General features: G+C 39.6%; 1 protein-coding gene across 8 annotated transcripts in view; it reads right to left on the bottom strand.

The window, feature by feature from the left end:
• Positions 1-4563: 4563 nt before the first annotated feature.
• The window catches only part of rols (zinc-RING finger and ankyrin repeat domain-containing protein rolling pebbles), a 32233-nt gene continuing 21333 nt past the window's right edge, over positions 4564-15463 (bottom strand). For 6 of the 8 annotated variants that reach the window (XM_025301349.1, XM_025301350.1, XM_025301351.1 and 3 more), the window contains 15 exons: positions 14278-14672; positions 13458-13578; positions 13148-13291; positions 12845-13009; positions 10851-11444; positions 10440-10771; positions 10067-10345; positions 9510-9953; positions 9067-9273; positions 8445-8711; positions 8045-8340; positions 7490-7953; positions 7092-7393; positions 6558-6977; positions 4564-6469 (listed from right to left, as the gene is read on the bottom strand). In XM_025301349.1, coding sequence (XP_025157134.1) covers positions 6167-6469; positions 6558-6977; positions 7092-7393; positions 7490-7953; positions 8045-8340; positions 8445-8711; positions 9067-9273; positions 9510-9953; positions 10067-10345; positions 10440-10771; positions 10851-11444; positions 12845-13009; positions 13148-13291; positions 13458-13578; positions 14278-14672 — 4733 coding nt within the window. In that variant the 3' untranslated portion in view covers positions 4564-6166. The remainder of the gene's footprint in view (positions 6470-6557; positions 6978-7091; positions 7394-7489; positions 7954-8044; positions 8341-8444; positions 8712-9066; positions 9274-9509; positions 9954-10066; positions 10346-10439; positions 10772-10850; positions 11445-12844; positions 13010-13147; positions 13292-13457; positions 13579-14277; positions 14673-15463) is intronic. The other 2 variants (XM_011137427.3, XM_011137431.3) reach the window with 2 other exon arrangements.

Raw genomic sequence — 15463 nt, 5'->3', positions numbered from 1 at the left:
TATACGTTTTTCTTCTTTAAAATAACAATAATCGATTGGATTATGAAATTTTTCAGGCCGTGTTGATAAATAACCACTTTTATACCAGCTATATCTAAATAAATTTCGAAATCTTGGAGAAGACAGTTGATTGTGTGTTAAAGATTGTAATTTTATTATGTTATTACGTAAATGTAAATTTATGTCATAATTATTTATAATAACACTATCAGAAAAGCTTCGAACAAAATTTTTCCAGATTCTGAAACCAAAAACATCTAATGGCTGTATAAAAGCAGTTGTTTTTTTTGGTATTGTTAGAATATTTACATGTTTATCTTTTGGTACAAGTTCTTCCAATTGGTTCGGGTAATGTCTTGTCCATGAATCAAGCAGTAGTATACTTTTCTCTCCAGTGTTTGGTAGATACACTTCTTGGAACCAATTTTTGAAATGTTCAGTTGTCAATTTCCCTGATTTTGAAGCCGCAATGTAAATATTCACTGGTCTAAAAAGAGTTTGTTCTACTTGTGGTCCAAAAACACCAGTAGATTCTTTTAATACTATATACAAAGGCGAAAGGAGATGTCCATCTGCAGATATAATAGGCATAATGGTGTAGCTATGAGTCATAGCAGATAAAGATTGGATAGTAGCTCCAACTGTCTTCACTCCTACATTAGCTAATGTTCTTCCTGCATGTATTTCTAAATTAAAGCCACTTTCGTCCGCATTATAAGTTGATTCAGCACCGATTACATTAATATGTGGCTTTACTGTATTTACAAATTCCTCAGCGTTTTGACGTATAGTTAGATCAGTTAAATGAGAAGACCGCGTTTTAAATGCAGTTATTTTACGTGATGTAATACGATGTGCCTTTTTAAAATTCCATGTCCACCAATTTCCTGCTTTAAATGAAGAAAAATCCACTTGTTCCTTTGCTTCTAGTGCCCATTTTCGCAGATTTATATCATGAATAATAAGTCCTCTATTAACAGCTTCTTGGAATTTTATAAGAACATATTCAGCAATAACTACAAGTTTGTCTGTATTTGAACCCCCACGCATTACATGTTCTTGCCATCTGTGCAATTGTTGAATAGATTTTACCTAGAAGAAAACAAATCTCAATATTAAACAATTCGAATTCAAAAATAAAAGAAGTTATATACGAATTAAATGTTCACGAAACATCAAATTGTAAAACTTAAAATAAAAAACAACACGACTCTAACTATATAATTTACAGCTTTGGTCATAAGTATAAAGCATCTCTAACTCATTGTATTTTCCTAGAAATCAATGCATATACTCATAGTAAATATATAATCTCTTTACAATAAATATTATATTAATATTTTATAATATAATGTGTATATTATATTTATGTATATTATATTTATATTATAATTTATATTATATTAATATTATATTATATTACAATAAATATTGTAAAATAAATATTATTTTCCACATATTCTTATATTATATTTTTTTATTATATTATTTTTCCATATACTCGTATACTATATTATGTTCTCCATATATTCATATAGTATGTTTTTGTTACACAATTTAAATAAATTTTTTGGGATGCTTTATACTTATAGTCAAAGCTGTATGTACAATGACCGACAATGATGCGTTCCGCGAGAGGGGAAATAGAGTTCTCTCTGTGCGGAACGAATCACTGCCGGTCACTGTACACCGTAAAAGCCTCAAGTATTTTACTATATATTATTCTTCTTATTTTTTAATTAAACTTTACTTTTCTAAAACGATGTTGTACAGAAGTAAGAGATAAATGTCCTTTCTTTCCACTCTTCCAAAATTCGATTGCCTTTTTCTTATAATTTAAGTTTACATTTCCACCTTCATCATCCACAGTGCAAACTTCATTTCCATAATTATCTTCTTCAGCATCAATATCGTACACATCTACAAATTGTACGTCATGCGGTTCTGATGGATCGTCAAAATCAAGTCCCCACTCATGTTCGATCGTAATATCGTGATGTATAGCACTCTTTATTAAATCAGTAATTGTAACATGGAGTTCCACCTCTTGATGATTAACAGGAGTTATTGCAATATTTGTGAAATGAAATGTCGCAATTAACAAATTAATAACATTAGCTGGATTTATTACTGACATTATGATACAAATCTTAAGGATATTTTAATTAAACATTTCTCACAGCAATATTAATATACGTGCTGCTTCAATAACTGCTTCAATAACACTGAAATGTATTCCAAAATGGACAGCTTTTATATGCAAATGAATGAAGATAACATGTCAATATAATGAACCTTGATTGCACTGTACTTGATAAAGAGTGCTATTTTGGTCGCACAGTCATAAAACTTGTGACAAGTGTTTTGCATGTTGCCATGATGTACACACACGTGCGCACGTACAAAAACACACATACACACACACACATATTTATTTATATTTACGCGTGTCGTTTAAATTAATGAAAAAGGTAGCCGCAATGTTGGCAAAATAAACGTCTATTACGTGAAATTTTATAATTTATAACATTTTTAAATATTAGTGACTGTATCCTTATCATGCTATTTTTCTCCTACTTACTTCTTAACATCAACTTTATTGCTTTTTTAGATTTTCTATTTTCTTCCTTCCTTATCTTTTACAGTTTGCAATTATGAGGAAGATTTGAGGAAGAAAGAAATGCCATCGTCAAGTAGCGAATCCTTAAGTTTGGTACGCGTAGCATACATATAAGAGCATGTTTAATTTTTTTTTCAATATTGCCTTTTCCAAACATAATGTTATTATATATGGTTGAATTTGTCATAAAATAAACTTTATTTTGGTTGGACAATTGATTTTAACAATTTGAAAAAAGAGGAGGGGGGTATTTTATACACAATTTTACATCTTAAAAAAATCTAAATATAGCATAATAAAGTACTTTTAAAACCATAAAACTTTTGTCTAAAACATTTTTTCATATCTTTAATAGTTTCGATAATATTCGCTTAGAAAGACAAAAATCAACTTTGTTCAAGGGGTTGTTTCCACCCTTAAAACCGTTTTTGGGCACCAACGAAAAATTGTTTTGTTATTAGGTATATCTGCTCTACAATTATGCAAAGTTTCAGATTTTTTTGAATTTCCGCGTTGCCGAATGTCCCTTGTTAGTAAACACTAATTAACAGCAACATAACATCAATGTTAAAACTTTTCACTTAACAATATAGTTGTTAAGCTAGCATCAGACGATGCATCATTTCATGTATTTTGACACGCAAGCCGCGCTGTAATTCATAATTAGTTTATTATATATAAATGTTCATCGTAACAATATTTTCATCGACAATTTATTTATTTTTTTTTCAGTTACAATGGTCAGTTACAATATATATTCAATGTAGTAATGATATATGTAGTGAATTGAGCATTCTTTATAACATACCAAGCAGCATGCATATGTCAGAATGCATGAAATCGTGCATCATGTGACGCTAGTTTTACATACTACATATGTTATACTGCATTTACATTGTTACATAAGATTGTTACACTGATGTAATGTCACTATTAATAATGGTCATTATTGTTAATTTATTAGTTGGTGTGACATGGATAAAGTAAAATGATGTGTTAAAATTCTTGCACTAAATTTAAAAATTCATGATTTTCTATGGTTCAAGCTACGTATATAGCTTTTGCATATAAAATGTGCAAATCTCTTCAACAGAAGAACTAGTCATACTTAACCTTTGGATATTTTTACCTGCATATTTATATATATATAGATGTTTCTTTTTTCTAAAAAATGTAATAAATATTAAAAAGAAAATTATTCGTTATATAAGATAATATTGCAAATATCAATATCGTGAAAATAGCAAAATATTATTCAACGAATTGGATACATTATTTTCTATTATGTACATGTCGAAAAATCATAATTTTCTATGTAACAAATATTAATCCATCACGTTGAAACATCACTGTTTGTTGACAATGTTTCAGGTACACGAAATGTATGGCGTGATATTCTTTAACGCCATTATTTTTAAATAATATTTATGTAGATTAAATATATTATACATATTTACATAATTGAATAAAGTGTACTTATCGTAACTTTAATCGCCAACGCAATTGCATTCTGGCATATATTTGAGACCAAATTTTGTATTAAAAATTTTAGGTATCGGCGATCGTACATGTGTGTGTTCGCGCGCGCACGCACGCATGTACGCAGATACAAACGCACGCTCATGCATTATATTTACGTAGAACATTAGCGCGACCGAGATTTATTTCGTGAATCATTTCCAAATGTTATATATTAAAACTGAGCGATGATAATTTTGAATAAAATTCAACAAAATTGTGTGAATTCAACAAAATTTTACAAATTTTTCGATTATAAATGCGATTCGAAACGTGAGGTGCGAACAATAAGGGAAACGGAAAGAAATGTTGATTTTCACGCAATCAACTAATAAACTTGGATATTTATTGTATTAAGGCTACTTTAAATTGTATGTAATCATCTTCCAGAGATATGTCGAGATATGGAAGTAAAGAGATTCCCATTTGAATGAAAAGTTGGTTTATTTGATACCTTTCCTCCTTACGACAGAGTCAATAACAGTCGTTATATCTTTTATCTTTATGTTGAGAGAATTATAAAAAAGAGAGAGAAAAGAAAGAACGGCGCTCCGTTACGCTTGTAAATACGATTTATGAAAATATTTAAACAAATTGCTTGAGCAGTCTATGGTTTCCGTTAACTCCATAGTTCTGCGAATACGAACCTTAATATACGAATGTATACGTTTGGCAAGATATAAGCATCATAAATATTGCTGCGAGGTTAAAGCGTCGGCCTTTCCTCGTGCTATCGGTAACAGGGTTAACATTATTCCTGTCCGGACTTGAGACTTCCATAACTATTCTATATACACATAGCTGAAATTTAAGATATGTCACATATAATTCGGAATTATGTGTTCCATGTTTGAATCAATGACAATTGTTACACTACGGCTATTTATGACTATTACATAAAAGACATTAGAAAAAAAAGACAATTAAATAGATTTTCTTTCGTATCTTTTTTCATTAGAATGACGCTTTCCGAAAAGCTAATTATTATATCGGTATAATTTACAATTACATATAAATGTACACGCGCGTCCGTGTATATAAATTTTTATTCAATTCGCAATTGATTCGAAAATTATCAATAAATAATGTTATATGCTCGTGTAATAGAACAGATGCAGGATGTCTTTCGTATTTCTGCAATCACCTTCAAACAAATAACTTGGTGGTTTATTGCTAACGTGCAAGCACGACTGTCAACAATATAGTTGCCAAATATGCTGTATTAAAGTAACAATCAATCGATATCTGAGTGTCGTATTAAGTAACTCTTTCGCTACAAAAGCCGTATTTGCTTCAAACAAGTTGACGTTCAGATATAAGGATATCTTATACAGATAAAAGCTTTATACAGAGTGTACGAAATATGCCAGGATGGTTGGATATCTTGAAAAGTATATATTTTGAAAGAAAAAAAATGTACGACAGACAAATGTTGCAAAGTGTAAGATAATGCCATATAATGCCATGCATATGATGGTTTCTGTGATTGTCGCAGTATTTCGACCGCCGCATCTTATCAGACAGAAAATGCACTACATAATCGGTACACTTCTGTCCGAATCGAGCAATTGTTGTTACTTTAAACGTGTCGTTTAAGAATACTTTTATTCGGCAGGACATGTAGATATTGTAAGAGTATCGAGAGATATTTTCAAGTACGCACTAAGAACGTGCACAGTTAAATTTCATCGAATCAGCTACTTTCGTGTTAGATATTCGCTTGGACGATCAAAAAAAGTTTAAATATCTAAATAATAAATTACTCATAATAGTAATCATAACGTGTGTATATATATACGGCGCGAGTTACGTTAAGGACGCTCGTTAAGGATGTCTCTTATAGGAGACAGAGAAATGGGATAAAATTCATTCAATCATTCCCTAAATCCGATCCTGAATTCAAAGTCATATCCTGGAGAATTTTGACATATCTGAAGTATATTATAATCAACACTTGAATCAACGAAGCGATACGTAGCGATAGTCTTAATTTATCCGCGTCGTTATAACCGTGTTGTACAAGTGTCGTTACAATTCCGTGAGAGTGTCTACCGACGCCCGCAAACGAGATCTGGCAATGCCGTCGTCGTATCCCTTACTAGACCCAGCACCATCGATCCGAGAGACGATCTCTTCTCTCAAGCTCGTAAGTACTCTACGATCTTGTTTGTTGTGAGCTGGTGTGTTTCGTAGAGCTTCCTGAACATCCGACAGTGCGTCGTCGAGCAGGCCCAAGTCCACGCGCGCTTTAGCTCTGGCATAGAATGCCTCGTAAGACACCGATCGAACGTTGAGGGCTTCGTCAGCGAGTTCGATCGCCTCGGTGCATTCCTGTCCAAGAATCGCGTTATACCGTGAGTAACAAGCAGACGTACAAACGAACAAGATTTAACAGGTAAGGAAGGACGGGATTACTAACGTTCATTTTCCGTTTGCATCGGCTAAGATTCAGAAAGAAGTTCAAACGAAGCTGCGTGAAAGTTTGAAGCTGCAACATCATGTGACTCTGCTCCTGTCCTTGACAATCCTCCTCTGGCGAAATTGGGAATTTCTTGAGAGCGTACGCGTATCTATGTGACGCTTCCTTCAATCGGTTCTTCCGATACAATACATTGCCATCCTCCAAGAGTTTATTCAGCAAAATTATCAAAACATCCGGTTTCCCAGCCGCCATGGCCCATGTGGCGGGACCCAGTTTAGCGCCACGGCGCAAGAAGCATTGCACCACCGGTATATTGCGACAACCAATAGCTCGATCCAGAGGCCGCATACCATGGAGATCAACATGCTCCACTGCGGCGCCCTTCTCGAGTAAAAGCTGTACCAGCTTTGGATTACCCTGTGTACGTTCCCGGATATCACACACAGACATTAAATTCCAAAGATATTAAATCATCAATCTCAATCTTAATTCGTCGTAAATTGTGGAGTGAGAAAGAGAGTCAAAGTCTACCTGGAATGCGGCCAAATCCAAAGGAGTTCTACCGGTGTTGTCGTTGGTACTGACATCGGCGCCACGGTCCAGCAAAATTTGCACGGCGGCTATACGTCCTCTGACACAAGCCCAACAGAGAGCGGTGAGTCCATCCTTGTCCCTCGTTTCCAAGATCGATCCCTTATCGAGGAGTAACTCGATCAGATTGGTATGACCTTCCGAGGCGGCGAACATCAACGCGGTACGGCCAGCGAGGTCGCGTTGTTCCAAAAGCGATGAAGCATCGTCCGACACTATGTCTTTGCTGACGGACAAAACTCCTGCGAAACATGAAGGATTAATTAATGACGCCGATCGTCAAGCAAGTCTTGACGATCTCGAACGATGTCCGAAGAGGAAGGAAGAGACACGCGAACCTTGCAAGAGCCGTTCGGCGGTGCCCCAGTGTCCTTCCCTAGCGGCAAGCATCAATGGGGAAAGGCCTTTCGCGTTGACAACTGTCGGATTAGCACCGCGGGCTGAGAGGGCAGAGACTGTCGCGGTTGAGCCGTTCGCAGCAGCGATTGTCAAAGCGGTCTCGCCTATCAACGTATCAGGACGATCCACGATAACCTCGGCCATATCCAGAAGATATTCTACAACGGCTTCGTGGCCCTGTGACGCAGCTGCAACGACAGCCTGTTGAGCGGCTTCCTCTCTGCCTGTTTCCACAGGACGACCTTCCGCGCCCTTGTGCCCTTGTGCTTCGCTGGCAGGCACCACCCAGTCACAGGCGAGCAGGTATCCGACTACGGACAACCTTCCGTGTCTGGCTGCATGCACCAACGGACACTGGCCGGCCATGTCCGCGTGTCCCAATGACGCTCCAGCGGCAGCCAGTCTGCGAAGTATGTAACAATGTGCCTGTGTCCTTCTATGCGCGAAGCGAGTTTCCTTCTATTCAGTTGAAATAAGTATAACGATATATAAACCTTCGGACGACGTCACAGTGACCGCGGGCAGCCGCAAGTGAAAGCGCAGTACAACCCTGGCTGTTGGTCAGTTCGACATCGGCGCCGAACTCGAGGAGAAGTGACACCATCTCGACGGAACCTTCATGCGCGTACATGCATAAAGCCGGTGCACTGCCCAGATACTCGGTGATGTGGTTCGGAGATGCACCCGCCAGCAGGAGCAATCGCGATACCTTTACGTTTGGACTATAGATGTTCCGAAGCATACACAGCGCCGAGGAGACGCACTCGCTCGACGAAGTTAGCCAGATTGCCTGTAAACAACCGGATATGATTACGCTCCTCTTAACATCGCGTCATTGATATAGCGTAATAATACCGCTGTCGCGTTCGCTATCTGTCGCGTTAGAATACTTACTTGCAAATCGCGCGATGGCAAGCATGGAGCTACGCCTCTGTAAACATGCGCCTTCAGCACGTGATGACCTAGTTCCAAGGTCTTGTCGCCGTCCAACGGCGTTTGAAGGCGGGACAGTCTAAATGCTATCGCCGCGTGCCCGAGTCTATAGTCGCACAGGAACTTTGTCGATTCCCCCTCATCCCTCCTCATCAGCCATTCTCTGAACGATGGATGGAAAAACATGTACGTGTCGTCCAAGCGTTTCACAAGGAAGCCGGAGAGCATCTGATAAGAGGAGAGTGCCGTCTCGTTAAACGTACTCGCGGATACTCGATAGTTGCGATAGCTGACACGGTGTTTGCGCGGCATAGTCGAGAGCTGTAAGCGTGCTCGCATCGGAAAAAGTGATTGTAGACGTATATACACAATGGAATACTGATTCACTGACAAATTCCGTGGTATTTTTATTATTATAGAATTACTGCGACTTACGTTGTTTTCACATAGTTGCGTCGGCGGATGAAGAAAAATTATACAATGTTATTTATTAGAAAGCGACACTTGTGTAAAAATTGTGATAATATATCCGCATAAGTATTCCGCTTCAAGATCACCCATCAAGATTACTCGATATACTTACTTTGAATCTCTGCAAAAAATCTCCCCACGAAATAAAATGATTCGTATGCAGAGAATTTACGGAGTAGAAAATTTCAGATAGGGTCAGTGGATACAAAGCCGCCAGGCAGACAGCCAGAAGCGGTTGTACCCTGTCGAACGAAGCTGCCGTGGGGAATCTCAAATTGAAATGCAACTGAAAGATTTGCGCGAGAGAGACCGGTAGGACCTGAAAGACCAAATAATGTTTGTTAATAAAACGTCGTTCAATTTCGTCTTGTTTAAATTACAAAGCGGATTACTCCGTAGTCGTTTATGATTAAGATTTAAGATTTGCAAAACGAGATGTACTGTGTCTAATTCCAGTTATATTTACAGCATACACAGCGTTCCTTCCTCATGAAAGTTTGAAAAGTTTACATCTTTCAAACCTCTCCTACATGTTTTGTACTTGTGTATGCATACCTTGTAACTCGCGGATTTAGCGACTAAATGGCCGCTTTCGATGAGGTCGAGGGTCAGCTTAGCGAAGAGAAAGCTTCCTTTGGCCAACGCGAGCAAATGCGAAGCGAATCTCATCTGACTCGCACTGCACGACAATTCCGCCTTGCCGTTTACCGATGCGGTTACGTTCGCCTGTATAGAGGGACTCTGCACGAGCCTATAGTTGATATAATCGGACAAGTCCCTTGCGATGCCGTTACCAACAACATCGTTCGTAGTCTTGTCTAACGAGATCCTTGTGTATGGTAGCTGCTTTGTACAGTCCAACAGTTGCGTCCTGACTGTACAGACGATCTTTAGCCAACTAGGAATGTTAGGTGCGTGTCTGGTCAGGAAAGAAGCTATAGTATCGCCTCTGTCCGGCCGATGATATTCGGCCTCGCAAACAGCGTCGACCAATATTACCTGAAGAAAAAGAAAAGAAACAGGATGAAAGCACGGATGAGCGGTATTTCACTGTGAACGAGAAAAGGATTTATTCTACTAAAGTAACGTGATTTCGTGATACTTTGCTTTACCATATTCGAGGTTGGTAATCTGTTCGCTTTCTTCAGAGTCGAGAGCGGCTCGATAATTCCCCTGGAGAGGGCGAGATCTGGATCGACGGTGCATTCCCTTTGCGACAGTGAGCCTTGAAGATGAGGCTCGGACAGGAGGTACTCTCTGTACGAGATCAATTGAGGAGCCTGGCAGAGTTGAGCCGCTAGCGAGTGAATTAAATCTGGCACTACGCAGGTACTGTTGTTATCGGCTTGGCAAAAGTGATAAGCCACGACATGCGAAGCTAATTCGCGGACCTACGGTTGGACATGATTGCGATTTCGCATTATTTCCCCGAAGATAGAAAACAACGTTAAACGGTAAAAAGAAATGTGCGCCGATATGTTGCACCTTTTCGTTTGTATGCCGAATGTTAGCCCGCAAAGTCGTACTGTTACTCTGCTTCTCCTTCTCGTCACATTCTTCGCCTACTTGCGAGGGCCTCGGCTGCTCCTTTCTTCTGCCGAAGCAACTATGTTCAACTAACTGCAGAACGAGCGCAGTCTTTCCCGTGCCGGGCGAACCGGATATCAATATACCAGGACTGGAGCCGTTGACCATGGATTCTAATTCGTGTAAAAGCCACTGTCGTCCCGCAAAGAGCGGGTCCTCTTCCAATAACGGCACTTCGAAGAACAACGGCTTCAATGTTAACTGCGTAGCGTGATGTTGGGCGAAGCGTACTGAAATTAACATCGGGACCTCGTTATACGCTCGCTGTACGCTCGAATGTAAAACATTAGGAGACACACAAGAAATTACGTCTAGTGTCTATTGGTCCTTTGAGGTTACTAGTCCTCGTTGACCTCCTCATGCAGGATCGTCTGTTCTTGAATTGGCTGAGCTCGTCTGCTTGATCTGCTTGCGCAGTATTAACGGAATGTCTTCTGGATGCGAGTGGGCTACAACTACCATTTGACAAGCCCGAGACCGACACTGACATAGACATGGACATCGACGTAGACGCAGATAACGACGTAGAAATGGAAGCCAAGCTACCGGCGCTGTCGCAGTCTCTGGATTTGACTTTTCCCTTTGCCTTGACTTTTGGCTTGATAGGACATCGCAGCGCCGCCGCGGCCTCTGCTTCGCTCGAAGTGCCTGTCAACGTAGACACCGGGCTCGTGTTCGTCGAGGCCAATGTCTGCGTCTCGAAGCTGGTCAGGCTGCTGAAGGAAGCCGCGGAACTGTCGTGTCCTTGCACCGGGACTCGCGTAGAACACGTGTCTGGTTCCGCATTTGTGTTCGAGTTCGCTCGCCCGGACCCCAGTAGTAGACCTAATCTCATATATAGGTCCGACTGTGACGACTTCCTGGCCTTTGAAGGAAGCGGCTTTACGCAACCGCCCTCGTCATCTGTGTGGGAGCAGAGATTGAAAATAAGTCGGAAAACGTGCAGCGTATATAAGACAAGTGAATCCAAAAGAACAAAGAGGGAGAAAGGACAAACAAACTAACTCGGCCACTAAACTAAAATCCAATCTAAGGAGAAATCCAAAAATTCAAAAAAGATGCTGTATGCTGCTTCGACAAATACTTTATGCTACATTCAAAGATTGAAAATTTAAGTAAACTAAAAAAAAGAAAATGAAAATCACACACTTCACACTTATCCTTGGTTATTTCGTCCAAATTGACCAATTTCGTCCATTCAAACGTCATTGGTCTAAATATTTCGATGCGACGATGCGACATACGCCACGACATATGTGGCAATCGAAATGTACTACTCTACACTCAGGCGTTTGAACATGCGATTATGGATCAAGCGACACGGTAGTGCCACGACATCAAGTATATGAAAAACTGACAGATTGACAGACTGATGATGAATAGAATGTGATTACGTTTGTGATGATAAATTTCACGGTACCACCTTAACCGACTTATTCCGAGTTTTCACGTTAGTCAAACTTTAGCTTAAGGTGCTTCACAAATTGAAGGCGTAACATGAAAAAATAACAACATTTTCATCATGTAATATCGATGTAAATTTGATTGAGACTGAGACGATTTATATTAAAATTGTGGTGCAGAGTCAAAGGTCTTTTAGATGTTATCCATCGAAATCGTTGAAAGAAAAAGTTGATTCTCCAGTTTTTTCCAGTTCTCACACACATATATACACGCACATACTCAAAGCGCCTTTGTCTCTCAGGTCGCACTCGCAGCATTCATACATGTGCATATTTGAATGCATGTAATGTGAACGAATCGTTCAGTGGGTTTTCGCAACTGCTGTTTGAATCAAATGTATATTTGAATGTGTGCGATGCAGGTGTGCATAATATTGTTTGTAAGAGTTACTGAAAGGATTTTGCATATACGAAAAATTAGGACTGACTAAGTAGAATAAATTTAAGAGATATATGTGTACACACACACGCGCGCGTGCATGGAATATATCAGTCAGCATCGTTAAACTTAATGAAAAGAAAATAAAGTTATACATTGATTTTAGCACAAGTGGTGACATAGGTGGCAGTCGTAATGATGGACAATCGATGGGCAGAATATAGGTGTATGTTTGTCATGCTCTAAAATACTCTAAGATGCTACGAGAAATGTTATCGAAAGGAAAGGTATTCTCTCGCATGAGTGAATGCAGCGAGTCGAAAGGTTTAAACCTTAAAGGTTATATCTTATTTAAGACTCCCTTGCATTCATTCGTAAATATATAAAATCAAGCGTTTCATACATCTCGTAATAGCTCATAAATCTCGTAATACACATTAAATTCTAAGGAGTCTCCCTGCCTGTAACTTTACTCGACGAGCCGATAAGCTGATTCAGCCCGTCGTTAGCTGTGCCTTGACTGCTGTTCCACAGGGACTTGATTTTCCCTAAGACAACGCCAGGCCATCTCGCTTTTCCCTCCCACGAAGTAGTCATCCAAACTGTATGTCCAAAACTGTGTGTAGCTGGTTTTGGCGTTATAAAAATATTTCACGCGACTCGAGCCGAGGACATAATTTTTTAGCGGAGTCAAGCGTGATTTTATAAGTTAATTTAAAAAGAAAAATATGGAAGCGTCGGCATTCAATAAAAACAATTTGTACCTGATAATGCGGAAGGATTCATATCATTTGTAATTGGTTCGGGCGAGGTCGTACGTCTTGAAGATCTCTGTGGAGCGAAGGAACTTTTCAGCACTTTTGCATTGAGAAAGAATCTTTTCCGTTGATTCGGTGGTGTAGGGCAACCTGCGCAGCATTGATTTTTTACGTTATTTACAACAAATATTTTCTTCAAAATAATAAAATAGACATGCTTTGAAGCAATCGACACACACAAGCATGTATTTTAATGATATAGTGAGCAAGCGGCAACGAAAAATGGGTTAAGAATTAGTTACACCCTTCGACATACTTTGTGTCATTTGAAGTTTCTGCCGAGCTTGAAAGATGGAAGAATCTAAAAATGTTGGTTGTTTGTATTTCGTGCTCTTAGCCATTGCCGTCGATGAAAGATTTTCTTCCCCGTCCAATTGCTGAAAATAAAATAGCAAATAAGAGATAAATGATTATTTATTCAAACAAACTCAAAAATAATGGCTGAAAATTTGCTTACTTTTTTCTACCTTCGCCTTCCCGCTCTTTTTCTACCACACATACACACACACGCTCTCTCTCTCTCTCTCTCTCTCTCTCTCTCTCTCTCTCTCTAGAGATGAGAGAGAGAGAGAGAGAGAGAGAGAGAATCATCGAATAATAATGATATATTTAGTTCCAATAATTTGTATACCTTTTTTCGATGCTGTTTGGAACGCAGCTATCCAATGAGAGAATTCAACTTTTGAAAATTAATCAAGAATAATAAATCCTCTCATTGGATTGTCGACTGCATTCCAAATTGCATTCAAAGGAAAAGTGTTGAATCCGTTTTGAAACCAAATACATACTCAGCTTCAGAACAGTTTAGACACAATTTTCCAGTAAAGTTAGGAATACATCTAATGGTCATAGTTGCAAACTATTACTTATGCGGTTGAGGAAAAAGTTTATATTTTTAAATGATTGTCAACGTTTAAAAAACATTCAATGTCAGATTGACGCGTTTCAAAGAAAAAAAAGTAACATCATATCTTGTCGTAACAATAACAAGCTTTGGCAAGTGTTTAGGAGAAAAAAAATCAAAGATTCGTGTCGTGTCGTTTCCTTCCCTGACGGTTGCAATAAAATATACTTACGTGTGTAATTCGCAATGGCAGATTAGCCCTAGTGGTGACTTTAGTGCGTGGCCTGGGGCTGCCGCAGAGAGAGTTGACCGTTGATGACTCGTCAAGCCAGCCATCCGTAGGCGCAAAAATGGACAACGGAGGAGCCGTGGAAGCAGCGAACTCGTCCCCGAGAGGCTCCTCAAGTCCGTCGTCGTCGTCGTCGTCGTCGTCGTTGTTGAAATCAGTACCGCGCAGACAGAGCGGACAGGCTTCGCTGCGAAAGAGGCAGGAGTAGCAACGTTCGTGTCCGCAGGAGTCGATCAGACGACGTTTCTTGCCCTTGTCGAACGGCATCTCGCATGACGGACAAGTGGAACCGCCCAGCATCCCCGTCGACTCGACCAACGCTCGTATCTGCGCCAGATCTACGTCAAGAAAACATCAGTCGTTATATTTTCATCTTCCGATTTATAATTTATGAAAAGAAAGCGCGCAGCCCGTTTCTTCCTCGTCCGTTTTTAATTTTATAAGTCTGAGAAATGTGTGTGCATTTGTAAATGTGAGAATCAACAGACGAAACGCAAATTTAGTCGACAGCTTCCGTGAGTACGAATCGCGAGAGACAGTGTGCTACTTTAGGAGATCCGGTGAACTCGTTTGACGGTAAACCCATCTGTTATTCGTGAACAACTCGCTCGCAGACCACTCGGGGTATCTCGGTTAGCGGAGAGACACGACGTCGCGTGCTCGCCCAAGCACGGCAAAGCGGCGCTCGTTCATCGATAATGCGCGAATAAGTTGAATGAAACTCGCGAATCGAAGGCGCCATGTAGCGTCTCTCGAAGCGTTCTAGAAAGTGAGGTCAATACGCGAGACTTCCCGCGCTCTTCTCGCGATCCTTCCTGCATATATCGGTATATATGTATGTGTCCGTGTCGTTTGTGCAATACGCGAGCTACGTGCTCTTCCTTCATCTCGCTCTCTTCATATCGTCCTCTCCTCGCTTACGCTTGTCTCGTCTTCGGTCAACGATTCGGTGACATTGCGTCAATCCGACGTGAACTCGGCGATACTTTCGGCGGGAAATGGCCGGAGATTTAAACAAATCTTCGATTTCCAACAAATCTTATGGCTTTCGATCTGCTCGATCACGATGATGCAAGTCTGTATAATACGTAGTGACGCATCGAACTATAATTGTGATCTTAGAAATATA

This window comes from Harpegnathos saltator, unplaced genomic scaffold (assembly GCF_003227715.2).
Source record: "Harpegnathos saltator strain DR-91 unplaced genomic scaffold, Hsal_v8.6 scaffold410, whole genome shotgun sequence".
NCBI lineage: Eukaryota > Metazoa > Arthropoda > Insecta > Hymenoptera > Formicidae > Harpegnathos > Harpegnathos saltator.
This window is presented reverse-complemented; position numbering and strand designations above follow the sequence as displayed.